Source organism: Entelurus aequoreus, linkage group LG03 (genome assembly GCF_033978785.1).
Source record: "Entelurus aequoreus isolate RoL-2023_Sb linkage group LG03, RoL_Eaeq_v1.1, whole genome shotgun sequence".
Taxonomy (NCBI): domain Eukaryota; kingdom Metazoa; phylum Chordata; class Actinopteri; order Syngnathiformes; family Syngnathidae; genus Entelurus; species Entelurus aequoreus.
Window position 1 is genome coordinate 41200605 of NC_084733.1, and position 15465 is coordinate 41216069.

Consider the following 15465-nt stretch of genomic DNA (forward strand, 5'->3'; position numbering starts at 1 on the left):
TACATGCCTTTATCCACACTGTCTATGAAATGGAAAATGGGCTCCAGTTCGGTAGATGACGTCCCACCAAGAGGGGGTGATGGAAAGGGGGCGTTCTACGTACTTACTAATTAGTTATCTACTGATTACTCAAAAACTAATGGATGTATTGGGAATTAATTTTCAGGGGCAAAGAATACATAAATCTGGATGTTATGAGTCCTTTAATTGTGCTTGATGTTCATGTGTCTTCAACCACATGACGTTTTTAACACAGTTTATCTCCAACTGCAGAATTGTACACAACAAGGGAAGCCATTTACCGCAAATATAAAGCACTATCAGGAAATATAACACTCACAAAACAAAGCGAGTGTGGCAACAGCACACCCATTTCTTCAAAACACATCTCAGTACATCGTTAATACATCAAGACGTTTTATATCAAGCTTTTTATTTGCTCTTCATAGACTTCCATAATGCTTTCAGGCGATTCCGAAAGGAGGCTAGTAAATCTACAGCATCCATTTCAGCATCGGGCGTCGCTGTTTAGGCCTCATGTGTGCACTGGCCCCTGTCTCCCAGCTCTATCTTGTGGTTATGATATCATAGCGAGAAAAACAGGGCATTCTTTCCTAAGTGCACCCTGACACATAAAATATTCATCCCACCACAAAAACCGTACTGAAATGGGGCTGCAGTGGAGCTCCGGCACCCCTCTGAATGGGCCCGGACCCTGCAGAGTACGAGTCAAACGACCAGAGGTGCTGCTGGAATCGCGGGGGTCAACAAGCCAATGAGACAGTATTGACGCGCTTAAATGGAGGATACAGGTGCACAACAAAGGTTGTGCTCTTTTTCACACAATCTGAAACAATTCATGCTTGTGTTGACATTTTAACCATGTTAGCAAACATAGAATACTGATGTCTGAACTTGTGATTTACATAGCCGCTGCATTCCTCTAGACACCCCCAGTGTTGGCGTTAACACACTTTTTGTGTCTTTTTACACATTGAAATCAGAAAGTATGCGAAATTCCGGAACGTCCCCAGGACGTGTTTTTTGTTGTTGTTTTTTTTACCGATTTTCCGGAGTATAAGGTTGAACTCACCCACTTCAATGCTTTTGAAGCGTTGGAAGGGGTGATAATTGTCTTAAATCGAAGATGTCAAGAAACGCTGTAATTATGTATGACTATAGCCAATTTAACGACCTAGTTGCTTTTGAACATCCCATGTACAAGTGAATGAAGTGCATTGTTACTCAACAGCCATACATGTCACACTAAGAGTGGCCGTATAAACATCACCAACACAGTCATAAACATCTGCCATATTGTGAAACCAAACTAAACAACAATGACAAACACATTTCGGGACAGAATTTGCACCGCAACACAACATAAACACAACATAAACACAACAGAACAAATACCCAGAATTCCCTGCAGTACCAAATCTTCCGGGACGTTACACTATTTTATTTGGTACAGAGTGTAATTATAAGTGTGACCAGTAGATGGCAGTCAAACATGAGATAAGTCTCAAGTAAACAACATCAACATTTTAAATGTTCCATTGAAAATATAGAACATTACACACGGCACTCAAAAATCTATCAAAATGTTTTAGTAGTACATTTTTTAGTGTTATTTCTAATATAAAGTAGTGTAAAGTTCTTACTTATATCTGTCAGTAAACTCGCCATGAAAGCGCTAAAACATACCGGTGTAGTGAGTTAACATTATTCACCCAAGGAACTTTACTTATTAGAGTTCCGGTCGGACGGTTTTTCACAGGAAACATTTCCGGTGTGGTTCTTTCCGGATGAGGGACCCCAAAAATGTACTGTGGGACCCCATTTTTATGACTTGATGGGGTCCCTGGGCCCCCATTTTGAAGATTCCTAGCGCCAACACTGACCCCTTTAAGTAATTTCCTTTTTGGCAGCTCTACATTTTGTTGTGATGATGTTGATCTATGTAACTAAGGTGTTGTTGCAGCTTGTTTCCTTTAGATGCAGTCAGTAGGCATTTGTTCAACGAGTGGTGTTCCTCAAGGCTCCATTCTAGGTCCTCTCTTTTTCAGCTTTTGGGCTATTCACATGGAGTTCAGTTAGAAAAACTTCATCATAGAGATGATCTTTGACAAATTTTTTTGCAGAAGGTCCTTAAAAACACCAGGGCGTTCCTGCAACTGACAAATTAAATAGACCAAAATGACCACTGTAGAGGACGCTAGTTTTTCGGGAGATACAAAATAAAAATAATAGTAAAGGATGAACTCCTTAGCTTTCTGGAAATGTGGCCCCCAAGACAATTTAGTTGAAAATCCCTGCTGCAGTGTGAGTGCGCTGCCTTCCACACTGACTCGACTGTAAAGGATCCGGGAGACAGAAGCGGCGAGGTGGGCGAGAGAGTTTCCGCAAACATTTGAGAAGGCGAGAGAGAACGTTTAACGCTTCCTCCCGCTTGTTTAGTGGTGTTAACAGTGTCTGTGGCCCCCGTGTTAATGAGCTCTGGGCGTTATTCTAATGAAGCCCTGAAAAATAACCCCCTCACCCTGCGACAACCTTCCGCTGGAAGCTTCATTGAAGTGTGTGTGCTTGCGGCCAGCTTGGATGATCACTCAAGAGTCACGCAATTCCTCTTGCGGCATCGGCAAAACTGTCCAATTATCATCATTTTTTTCAAGCAGTGAGCGTCGGGATGTGTTATTTCCCTGACGTGAGCCACTTGAGGTGGTGTAAATCTCTTAATAACTACACAAGGACACATATTGGGGTTATATTTGGTGTGTTCCCCCCGTCAGCCCTCAGACCAGACAATAACCTCAGTGTGGGTGAGCGACGGTGTGCATAAGTGTGTGAGAAAGAGAGTAAGAGAGAAAAGAGACCAAAATCCCAGCTTTCATTCCTTTAACCATGCTTTAAAGCAAAGGCAGTCTTAAACAAAATGTAGACTCTATGGACAAATGTAATTAATTATTCAATCAGTTTGCCCCTGAAACTTCATCGTACCAAAGCTTTTTGGACAATTTCATGCTTCAAATGTTTCTGTTACAGCAGAAAAGTACATGAAGGCATTGTTGGGCGAGTTTGACTTCCATGCAAAAACCCCTGCAGTAAACATTTGTGTTTTGTACATCACGACTATTTATTTTCCCCCAAACAAATTAGAGAAAAAACAAATGTCTAATGCAGGGGATGCTAGTGTTTTGCGCAAAAGAGCTATTTTTCTTACCAAAATGTTCGACTGTGACAAACAAAATGGAACGACAATAAATATCCACAGCTGAAGACGCTTGCGTTTTGCATAATAGGGCTAATTTGTTTTTTCAAATTTGTAGCAAATGTCCACTGCAGTGGATGCTGGTGTTTTGCATGACAGATATTTCCCCCCCCCCGAAATGTGTAACTAGGACAAAAGAAATAGACCAACAAAAAATGTCCACTGCAGTGGACGCTTGTGTTTTGCACATAAGGGCTATTTATTCCCTAAATGTTTAACTTTGACGAACAAAATGGACTAAAAATAAATATCCACAGCACAGGATGTGTTTTGCATAACCGGGCTATATTTTCCGGCGATTTGTAACGCTGACAAAATAGATGGAACAACAACAAATGCTCACTGCTTATGTTTTGCATAATAGGGCTAATTTGTTTCCCAAAATGTGTAGCTCTGACTAAATGAATAGATAAAAATAAGTCCAGTTCAGAAGACGCTTGTCTTTTGTGTAAAATGACTATTTTTCCCTAAAATGTGTAACTCCAACCAAAACAATATGCCAAAGACAAATGTCCACTGCAGTGGACGCTTGTGTTTTGCGTAAAAGGGCTATTTTTTTGCAATTTGTAACTGACAAAATAAAGAAAACGAAAACCAATGGTCACTGCAGAGGATGCTTATGGTTTGTGTATTAGGGCTAATTTGTTCCCAGGATGTGTAACTATGACACAAGAAATAGACCAAAAACAAATGTCCACTACAGAGGACGCTGGTTCTCTGTAGGATATACATACTGCAAAGTGTTTCCAGAAGTTGTTATAGCTCCTGCAGAACTCCTTCCATTTTACTTTCCTTTTACTTGCATCCTTAATGTGTTTTAGGGAGTGTGTTCACAGCATGTTCCAAGGCACAGGGTAGGAGGTGGAATCACATCCCAAAAAACAAACAGAACTGCTGTGTCTGCTCAGACAGATGAGTAATTAGTGAGTCTATCTTTTACACGCACACGCAGTCACACGCACACACACACACACACACACACACACACACTTTGTTGTTGAAGTTTGGGGCCTGAAAAGAATCATAGTTTTCATCTCTTCACTTCAGATACTGTTATTTTAGCACACACACCCGTGTAGCCTGTGTGTGTGTGTGTGTGTGTGCGTGTGTGAGTGTGTGTGTGTGTGCGTGTGTGTGTTGACGTGTGTTGGGGGGAGAAGGGGTGTGACAGAGTTAGACATTTCTATATTGCTGGATGGAGGGGAAGCAGTGGGCACTACCAAATGGACAGAGCGGTAAACGAAAGGAAACTTTACCCATGGGTCAGCCTCCAAGTGAAGATATATTGCCCATGGGTCAGTGGAGAGAAAGGACGGGCAAAATCCATATTGGTCCGTCTGCCTTGCCCCCTTTATATAGTGATAAAATATTCAAATCCAGCCATTACTTCACATTAGGGTAGTCTGCAGAGATGCCAAGGAAAAAACCACAGAATGTATACATGCGAGTTCACACACACAATTTTGGTGCATTGATAGTTACATTAAAATCTCTTCCTCCCATTAGAGGGACTAAACCTCATCCGGACTCGGACATTTAAGGTGTGTCCACATAAATGTAAAGTGTGTGGTGTGTGTACATGTCAGCGGACATGTGAGAGACTACATAAAAGCCATGATAAGAGTTGTATTTATTGTTCTTATACAAGAGGCTATGTAAAGATGAAGAAGGTGCTAATAAATGATACAATACTGATGACTGCAGCCGCTCTATCTGGGTGTTTCCTTTTGACTAAGTGCTGTGTCAGTCAAACCTGAGCATATGTGCTTTGTCTGAGGATTGAGGGAAAACAGCATTCTTCAAGTAATTATTTCCAAGCACTTTTTTTGCTGCTGTTATCAAGGGGTGACGAGGCAGCAGGTGCAGCTTGGGTATCATGTATTTCAAGGTCTGCCGGCAATGTGAATAATATTTTTGTGCTGGGAGGTTGAAAACACGGTGACATTGTCTCGCAACACCCCCCTCCGCCCCCCCCCCCCCCCCCCCCCCACACACACACATACACACATAACAGCATCCAGTGTTGACTTTGTGTGAATTACACAACTGTCCTCAAGCATGCACACACAAGAGCATTTTAACGTAAATATAAAGGAAAGAACACGTTTCTAATTGACTTTTTTCCCCCCACCGTTATCCATGTATTTCAGGGCACAGAGTGAAGATGGAGGATTCCCAGAAGCAATTTTCAGAAAGGCTGTCAGAGATCGAACGCTACCAGCGGACCATGAGGATAGGTCCAGTCAACAATAATCCTCGGCCCCTTCCTCAAAGCCACCTCAGCACCACACCAGGTAAGCCCCACTGTAGTCAAACTGACACAAAAACTGACGGTATGGTTCAACGGATCTGTGTCAGCTATGTAAATAGTGTAACATTGCAACCAAATTCAACACAGGTGTATGACACGGTCAATAAGGTGACAGTTTAGATGACCTAATGACCTAACGAGAGGATTGCGTCACTACATGAATAAGGAGCACAATCAAATTAGCGTGTCTTTCTTCATGACTGTGCACAATATGCTGATCATCAAAATGCACACATTACTGGGAGGAGAAAATGCAAATTGAAGTATTTTGCACGCACGGTGTGATTTATCAAGACTAAAACTAATGCGGGATCTGTTTTGCATCTATATTTAGCACATGTAGAAAGGACGTGCAAACTGGCAGTTGCAAAGAAATAACTGTGAGAAAGGAGGCAATTGTCCTGCAGCTCTGTCCTACATATGCTTGTCAACATATATGAACTGTCAAATATTAGACATATTTTCTATCAGCAACATCATTTTATAATTGTATAGCTGCTAGATAACTTAAGGGGCTGGTTAAAACAAATTCAATTGATGTGTTTTGGTGTGTGCAGAGCAGACATTTTTTTAATGACATAATTTTTTCGTCAACACTGTATTTCAAAAAAACATTGCAATTTCCATTTTCTTGTATCTGGAGCCCATTTTCAGCACACTAGAAAAGTGGGTTTCATTGTAGATGCCCTGCAGGACTGCTTCTTAAATGCAGATAAAAAGTGGTACATGTCTGCTGCATGTTTGAAAACATGTAGGCGCATGATAACATGAATGTGCAGTACATGATTATCTCCACGGTACAAGCTGCTTAGTACACATTAAAAACATAACATAAATAGGTGGATCTGCATCACTTTTGCACTTATCGACAATTGTACACGCAGTCTTAGTAGATCACATGGAACATGCCCACTAATATAAATGTTATAGTTTGCACACACTGTTTAGCGTGTGGTATTTGGATCTTAATGGATCAGGCCCTATTAAAATCCTGAATTATGTTATTTCCACGCACAATATGAAATAATTTGCAAAATACTGAATTAAAATCTGTGGAAAAATGTGATTCCTTTTCGGATCAGACCCACCAGTGGTGTGCGTAACATAGCTTTTTCGCCTCTGTAGATGCGGTGGTTTTCACCGAGGCAGTCCGACTGAGTGTTGCTTGAGTGATTGTTTGTGCTTAGTGTTTGAGCCGGCCGAGTCGTCACGTAACGTGCAACAAAGGTATTAAAAATAAAAATAATTTTACGTGAATCGATAACCGGTAGTACTAATGGAATTTGGTCCGTGCCTTTGAAAGTATCGAATTCCGTACCCATCCCAATGCTCCCTAACGTCTTGTGCTGGACAATGGGTTAACAGCCTGGACTTTTAGCCTACTCGGTAGCGCTGCTCGACTCCTATTCGGAGGGTATGTGTGGCTATGGGGTTGAGGCCGTGTTACTACCTAAGCAAGGGAAAGCACATTAGTTTTCTTGGTATGTAGCTGACCTAAGTGACGAAGTGAAATTAGACACGCAGCAGAACATAAAAAGCCTTCATCCTCCATGTGCACATCAGTAAAAATGAAGTTTGTTCTGTACCCCAAATCTGGAAATGTCGGTTGTCATATTAGCTCGGTCCCCATATGGCCTGTGTCGGTGTATCTGAGGCTCTACAGCGCGTAGCGTGTCGATGCTGCCAACCCCAACTTGGCGTGGGTGCTGAAGCTGGCCCTCCCCACTCCACACGACAGCCTCAAGAATGTAACAGCAGTCCGCTACCTTGGCAATCACGTCACTCTCAGACGGGCTGAAAACGAGGGGGTGTGTGCAAGGGGGCAGAGGGGTTGACGGGCAGACTTAGGTGGTGCGATGTGTGCATACACTGTCAACAACTACGTGGGTGATGCTGGAAGTGAAGATGAGTGTTCGGTCTCTGTCATATGTCAGAGGCTTTTTAACAGGATGCCACGTCTGGACTCCAGCAGACTAAACACACACCGTTTGCTCTCCTCCTCCCACCCACTCTTTAGTTCTCATGCTGGCTAATGAATCTCATTACCTTTGTATCAGCATGTTGCTGTGTACGGTGGCGCTTGTGTGGGAGCACGGGGCCGTGTGTGGGCGGAGTCCTATCAGTGTGTATCACAAGTGTGTGGCCTTGTGCTCAGCTTCGCACTGAGTCACCAGCATGGACCTACAATATCTACCAGCTGACCACCACTAAAACAAAGACTTTTATGCAGCTCCCACATGTACCCGGACGCATTGTTGATATTAATCCACATCCTTTGCACAGCCTGTACCGTACAGACAACATGAAAACAGCTAGTAATTTGATATGATGACAATAAACAGTACGGAGAGGTTATCATATTTTGGTTATCACCCTTCCCGGAGGTGCCATTGTATGACATACAGCTCGAAAACATCTTGGCCTTTACACGTTGTATAGGATGATTGTGATATCCCTACTTTCCACTGAACTGAACCTTTTTTTTTTCAAAATAATACAACATTTATTTGTATTGTCATGGATTAAAATCTGATTAAAATGTCAGTTGTTGACAAACATTTCACTTTTAGAGCCTTCTTTTCAAAGAGGACTTTTTTGCAAATAGTCGTCATTCTTCCTATTCAACATGTGTGCCCTCTAAATAGGAAAATAACTACCGTATTTTTCGGACAAAAAGCCGCTACTTTTTTCCTATGCTTTGCACCTTGCGGTTTATAAAACCGTGCGGCTAATTTATGGATTTTTCTTCATAAATGACCATAATGTTTTGTATTTAAAAACAGTTTTCATAAAACACAGACAGAGACACTGAAAGGGTGTTTGTGTTTGTGCTATGGCGCCATTTGTTGGATGAATTTGTTCACTGCCGGTGCTGCGGGTTGAACGTCTAGTATTTTCTTCTCCTTGAACTGGAGGTACAAGTGCCGTTCCGCCTACTAGTCATCCATAGCGTTTCTACTTGTTTGGATTCTTCATTCATCAACGTTTGTAAGTTGTACAATATGTCTAAAACAATTCACACTTACTAAACCGTCACATGTATGATAGTAGTGTTTTCATGTGTATTTGTATGTGCTATCGTAACATAATCAAAAGATAGCGTCATTAGCATTAGCTAATATGCTAACACGTTTACAAGCGTCTGGTATTATATTATTACAATGGCATTCTTTTTGTATTGTTACAGCTTCCCAAATTACTCAGTAAACTCTCCAAGACGTCACCGTGGAGTCATTGAGTCCGTTTAGCTGATTGGAGAGCTAGGTTTCGTAGCTAGCATGACGATGACTTCTGTTTTGTTTGATTTGATATTTATTTCTTCAGGCAATGACAAACAATGCAGATAAACACAATCACTTAAAGGGCGATAGATACACCTTTGGGTGGCACGCATGCTCCCAAGCAATGGTTTGTTCAAAGAATCACAAACTCTCTAAATGTCACAGTCACTTGTTTGTCCACTGTCGTCCACAAGTTGCAGACATTCTCCGTGTATGTTTTATGCAGGGGCGTGCGGTGAGGTTCATGTCAGGTGAGGCACTGACTTCATCACAGTCAGATTTACAAACATATGAACCCTAAAGAGTATCTTATTCACCATTTGATTGGCAGCAGTTAACGGGTTATGTTTAAAAGCTCATACTAGCATTCTTCCCTGCTTGGCACTCAGCATCAAGGGTTGGAATAGGGGGTTAAATCACCAAAAATTATTCCCAGGCACGGCGCCGCTGCTGCCCACTGCTTCCCTCACCTCCCAGGGGGTGAACAATCAACAATCAGCCTTTTTATATAAAGCCATAAAGGAATGGAACGACCTCACAACAAACTTCAAAAGTCTAACAGATGACTCTTCATTCACAATTGAAGTTAAAAAGTGGCTTTGGAGCAATCAAAGCTGCTCACACGGTCACTAAGGTGGGCATTATGTTTGACACATCAACCTAATGTGTATTATATTTATCCATGAGAGTATTTTTATTGTAAATTGTGAGGTGTGTGTGTTAAAATCATGGTTGTTTTTACAAATGATGACAGATGTGAACAAAAGCATGTATTGTCTTTGTGTGATGATGTAAATGAGGTGTGGTTGTATTGTATATTAAGTATGTGTACATGAAAGGGCATTTTATGACTTTTCTTAATTTAAAAACATGCTATAGTATGTTTTTATTGTCATAATTTTATTGCATGATTTTTGTATCCCTTTAATTTAGGTAGCCAGGGACTGCAGATGGAAATGAGCTATTTAGCTATAATCTGTTACAGAACATATCTGTCTTTGAACTTAATGTTTCTGTGCATTGTCCCTTCAAATAAAGACTAAACTAAACTAAACAAGGGGATGGGTCAAATGCAGAGGACAAATTTCACCACACCTAGTGTGTGTGTGACAATCATTGGTATACTTAACTTTAACTTTACACTTACAAACTGTAGTACACAAAAAACCCCATTTAATAAAAAGAAACGTTATTATGGTCTTACCTTTACTTATAAGTGCGGGAGCAGTGGTGTTCGTGTTGGAAGAGTAGTGAATGAATGAAATATGAAATCCACGCTGTAGTCTGCAGGTGTACCTAATGTTGTGTCCCTGTTCATGGCTCCTCCGGCGCGCCGCGCGAGCATTGTTATTTTTGCACTTTTTGGCTTCTTGTTAAGTGACTTTTGGGTGGATTCGGTCTTGCACGTGGGGGTTTGGGTGTGGGCTTTGGTTGGTGTGGCGCTCCTGTCGGGCGGTGCCTTCTGCGGCGGAGATGCTTGGCACCAGGAGGCGGGGTTATGAGACGAGCCTCCAGTTTTATGATCGCTCAGCACAAGAAATATGTTACACACATACAGTTGTTGACAAAATACACTGTACATTATATACCTCAGCTAACTAAACTATGGACATGTATAATATAATTCATATAGCAATACGGTCTCACTGCACAGCAGGCCAGCAGTTAGCCGAGGCATTGCGCACAATCCATGGTGAGGCACAACGCAGTGACGTGCCTCAACTGGCTGCTGATCGCCGCACCGTCTCTTCTCAGTATTTGAACGGCAAATGTGAAGATAAAAATAAAAATAATCCAAAACTGGTGAAGTTAAATGGAAAATAACTTTAGTATAATCACTGGATATGTATAACAATTTAATTAATTTTTTTTCTTTTTACTTTTTTTTTCTTTCCATGATGGCAGGTGAGGCCGTGCCTCCCCTGCCTCTAGTGACGGCACGCCACTGGTTTTATGTATAAAAAGTGTTTGTGCCTCTTAAACATTCATTTATGGTCCAACATATTTACGGCCGCATGTTAGGAGCATTTGTGAACTGTTGAGAGTGATCTGTAGCAGTAACTTTTGATGGTAAATGAGAGCCGATGAGAGAGTACCTCTGTCAATAAATTTGACAATATGTTCTGAACTGCCTTACACGAGAAAGCGTATATCAATATATAAATACATTTAAACAAGGAAGAAAATGTTTGTACAGTGGAACATCGATTTACAAACTTAATTGGTTCTTGAGCATGATTCACAAACCGAAAAGTTTGTACAGTGAAGCAGAGTTCCCCATAAGAATCAATGTAAACATAAAAAATTGGTTCAAGCCTCGAAAAAAGTCCCTATTTTAGTATAAAAAAAAAAATGCACACCTTGAAGACACTATGTGTGATGTATGATGATATATATATTTATCAAATCCACATAACATGGGTTAAAGGCTTAACAATCTCTTTTTAATCCAAACAACACTACAACATCACAGCAAACCTAAATGTCAACATGCACACATACACAAAAGTCTCATTGGTGTGCTCCAAAACCAACATGTTGCTACAACAAAAAACAGCTCCTTCGCTGTGATAAAGGTCCACTCTGGCAGATTTTTCGGTCTCATCACAATTAAAGACTTGCTGCGGAACAAACCCCCTTCGCTGATAAAATCCTCGAAGTGAAGGTGCCACAAGCTAACGAGCTAAAACACAAGCTCTAAGCGGTTGTCTGGCAGCCCGAAGCTTTCAGCGAGACTGTGATAGTTTGGACACATTTAAAGCATTTCTGATCCCACAAAGTCATCTCTAAGACGAGCTGACACAGCTCAGATCGGCGCAAGGTACGACAATTGTGGAAATAAACTCGTCAGAAGCGCTAGTCGTCGTCGAAGCTCTGAAATGGCCGCACCAGTGTTCACAGGATGCAAACAGGTTGTGACGTTGTGGGCCCCGCCTCTTCAAAATGACTGCGCCTGCATGTACAGGAAGGCATGCTTTTAGGGGCATGCAAAATGAATGAATGAATGAAGCGTTCGTACGCCAAGACATGGTTCACACAGAGGCATATTAGGCGCGATGTGAAGGTTCGTAAACTAAAAAGGTCGCCGATTGAGGCGTTTGTAAATGGAGCTTCCACTGTATAGTCCATTGCCCAGTAGACAAGAACAGGAAGTCGGTCTGAGGTACGTGGGAGAACAACATTTGAGCAATGAAGAATGTGCAAAAATCAGCATCCTTGTCCTGTAATGTGGATGTGCAGAATTCCTGTGTGTGTGAATGCACCGTATACATTACTTGCAAGACGTTACTTGCACAATACCACCTTGAAGCACCCTTTGCAGGTGGCATTTATGTAGCACTCAAATGACTTACTTTGTTTTGGGGGGTCTGGTTACTACCGTGTACGTCGGCTCCGTAGCCATTATGCAACTTGGTTTCGGCACCCATCCCTATTAAGGTGAGACAGAAGGCAGCAGCGTTGTGTTTTTTTACCTCGCACAGTATTAGCGTTTGAAAAAAAATGTAGTCGACAAAACACATTAACCTCATTTGAACCTAATAGGGAGGAGAAAGGCCTTCACGGAAGAGCTGCCAATGGCTGGAGGCCATTTACGAGTGTGTGTGTCAGAGACGGAGAAAGGGAAGGGCTGTGAAAACCACACACCTTAATATGTGGTATTAGCATCACGACGGCGTACCGCAAGGCAAGCACTGTAAAATAATTAAATAACAGGCCTCCCACCTTTGGATAACTCAATGAATTCTGAGTGTAAATGAGCGTCAAGCACAGACATATGTGAAAGATTCCTGCACAGACAGTTACATGGCAACATTACAAGCTCAAACAAAGCAGGCCTGTTTTAATAAAGCACATGAAGAGGAGGTGTTTACATATAAACAGCAGACACAAACGCTGCCAGACACCGTCGTAATTTGTCAAAAACTTTTAATTCTGTTTGTCTGAGTCCATCAACATGTTACGGTTTCCACCGTCCTCGCTATTACATAAAGGTGTTTTCTAATAATATAACACAGTGTCATCTCCTCCCGAAGCCTCCTTGCCGTGAAATAGTGTGTCACTTTTGTTGTCAGCGGGACGCCTCTCCAGACATGAGTTTAACACACAGATGACTGTCTTAGAGGCCCGCTGGACAAACTACACACACACACCCACACGCTCGCACACACAGTTGAGCGGCGGTAACGCAAGTTGTGCGCAAGTGTCCCAGACAGACAGGGTAATTAAGAGCTCATTACAGTGCATGCAGTAACAGGATTCCTGCACCTTGGCAGACGGTGCGTTCACTGCTTGTTTTTGTTCTTTTGTGGTTAAAGGTAAGTCTGCTAGACATGTAGATCATTCCCAGCAATACGCGGAGGGAGTGTGTGTGTGTGTGTGTGTGTGTGTGTGTGTGTGTGTGTGTGTGTGTGTGTGTGTGTGTGTGTGTGTGTGTGTGTGTGTGTGTGTGTGTGTGTGTGTGTGTGTGTGTGTGTGTGTGTGTGTGTGTGCGTGTGTGTGCGTGCGTGTGCGTGTGCGTGTGTGTGTGTGGTTTCGAATTCATGGTTTGACTCGTGCAGTCAAGCCGATCCAACACTCAAGAGATCTAATTTGTTATTCCAGGTTTCTTTAGTAAATGTCTGTGGGTGGCAGCTTGCTGTCTTCCTGTTGTACAGAAAGGGTTAATCATCCAAAATCCAACATGTGGCCTCGCACTTAGGATGTCATAATGTAACATTAAGGCAGCCCTTCTGAAATAGTGGGGCGGACCCCCCTGGGGGGGGGGCGTGGTGCGATGCCAGCGGGGTGCTTTTTTTGCCGTACCAGAATATGATGACGCGTATGTCGCACTCGGCTTCACTGTAACCACACTGGGAGACAAGGAAAGACCGGAGTGTTTTGCAGAGGTATAGTGGTAACAATTTTATAGACACATTACACTATGTATAGTCACGGTGGATAAATATTTGAGAAGCACTGCATTAAGGTAACAACTATCATTTGGATATTTAATTTTATTGGAATAATAGTTTGTCATGGGCATGTAGGTGACTCTATAAAATATGTTGGCCCAGCCTGGACACTTCTACTGTTGAGTTAGCACTTGCTCCTACTGATTATCAAATGCACATTGTGTACACAGTTGTGGGTCCCCCTCACTTTTGTGAATATGCACATCACTGAAATAAAGTTTAAAAAGAAAATGCTATACAGAATTGCTATGCAAAGGAAGTGTGAGATAATTCTCATGTTGCCTGATTTGTGTTCAATTTTATTTGATGTTTTTAAACATTTGTATTTAGTGCAATAGTACAATAAAATACAAATGTATATACATTTGTATTTCAAATAGAGGTGGGAATCTTTTGGCTCATCATGATTTGATTTCATTCTGCTTCTTGGGGCGATGATTCGATTCAGAATTGATTCTTGATTCAACACAATTTTTGTAGTATCTTATTTGGTATATTAAAATTTAATACATCTTTTTCAAAACAAGTTACAGGTTACAAAAGCTACTCTTGGCTGCTAACGTACGATTTATATGTTGGTCTAAAAAACGCCTTTTTAAAAGAAATTTTTTTTTGTATTTACAAAAATTACGGCACGTAAATGACTCTAACAAAAAAATAGAGCAACCCTAATTCCAACCCAATCCAAGCTTTACAAAATTTAAGATAGAAATGTACAAAGTAATTGGAAAGACATACAAATACAATACTAAAAAAGGGAAAACCAAAAATTTATAAAAGCAGCAGTATCAATAAAAATGTATAATTCCAACAATATCATATATATATATATATATATATATATATATATATATATATATATATATATATATATATATATATATATATATATATATATGTATGTGTATATGTATATATATATATATATATATATATATATATATATATATATATATATATATATATATATATATATATATATATATATATATATATATATATATATATATATATATATATATATATATAATTGTATACACACATGTATATATATAATAAACATACATATTTATACAGTATAGTATATATGTACAGTATATACATATACATGCATATACAGTATGTATATATATATATATATATATATATATATATATATATATATATATATATATATATATATATATATATATATATATATATATATATATATATATATATATATATATATATATATATATATATTAGGGCTGTGAATCTTTGGGTGTCCCACGATTCGATTCAATATCGATTCTTGGGGTCAATTTTTTTTTTTCAATTCAACACGATTGTCGATTCTAAAACGATTTTTTCCCGATTCAAAACGATTCTCTATTCTTTCACTACATAGGATTTCAGCAGGATCTACCCCAGTCTGCTGACATGCAAGCAGAGTAGTAGATTTTTGTAAAAAGCTTTTATGATTGTAAAGGACAATGTTTTATCAACTGATTGCAATAATGTAAATTTGTTTTAACTATTAAATGAACCAATGAGATGCGATGCAAGTGTAAGCCACTGTGACACCATTGTTCTTTTTTTTTAATTTTTATAAATGTCTTATGATAATGTCAATGAGGGATTTTTAATCACTGCTATGTTGAAATTGTA

The 15465-nt window shown here is 40.3% G+C and overlaps 1 protein-coding gene across 1 annotated transcript in view; it reads left to right on the top strand.

Moving 5' to 3' along the window:
• The window catches only part of runx3 (RUNX family transcription factor 3), a 63235-nt gene that overhangs the window by 21339 nt on the left and 26431 nt on the right, over positions 1–15465 (top strand). The window contains exon 4 of the mRNA XM_062041817.1: positions 5422–5565. Within this exon, the coding sequence (XP_061897801.1) occupies positions 5422–5565 (144 nt within the window). The remainder of the gene's footprint in view (positions 1–5421; positions 5566–15465) is intronic.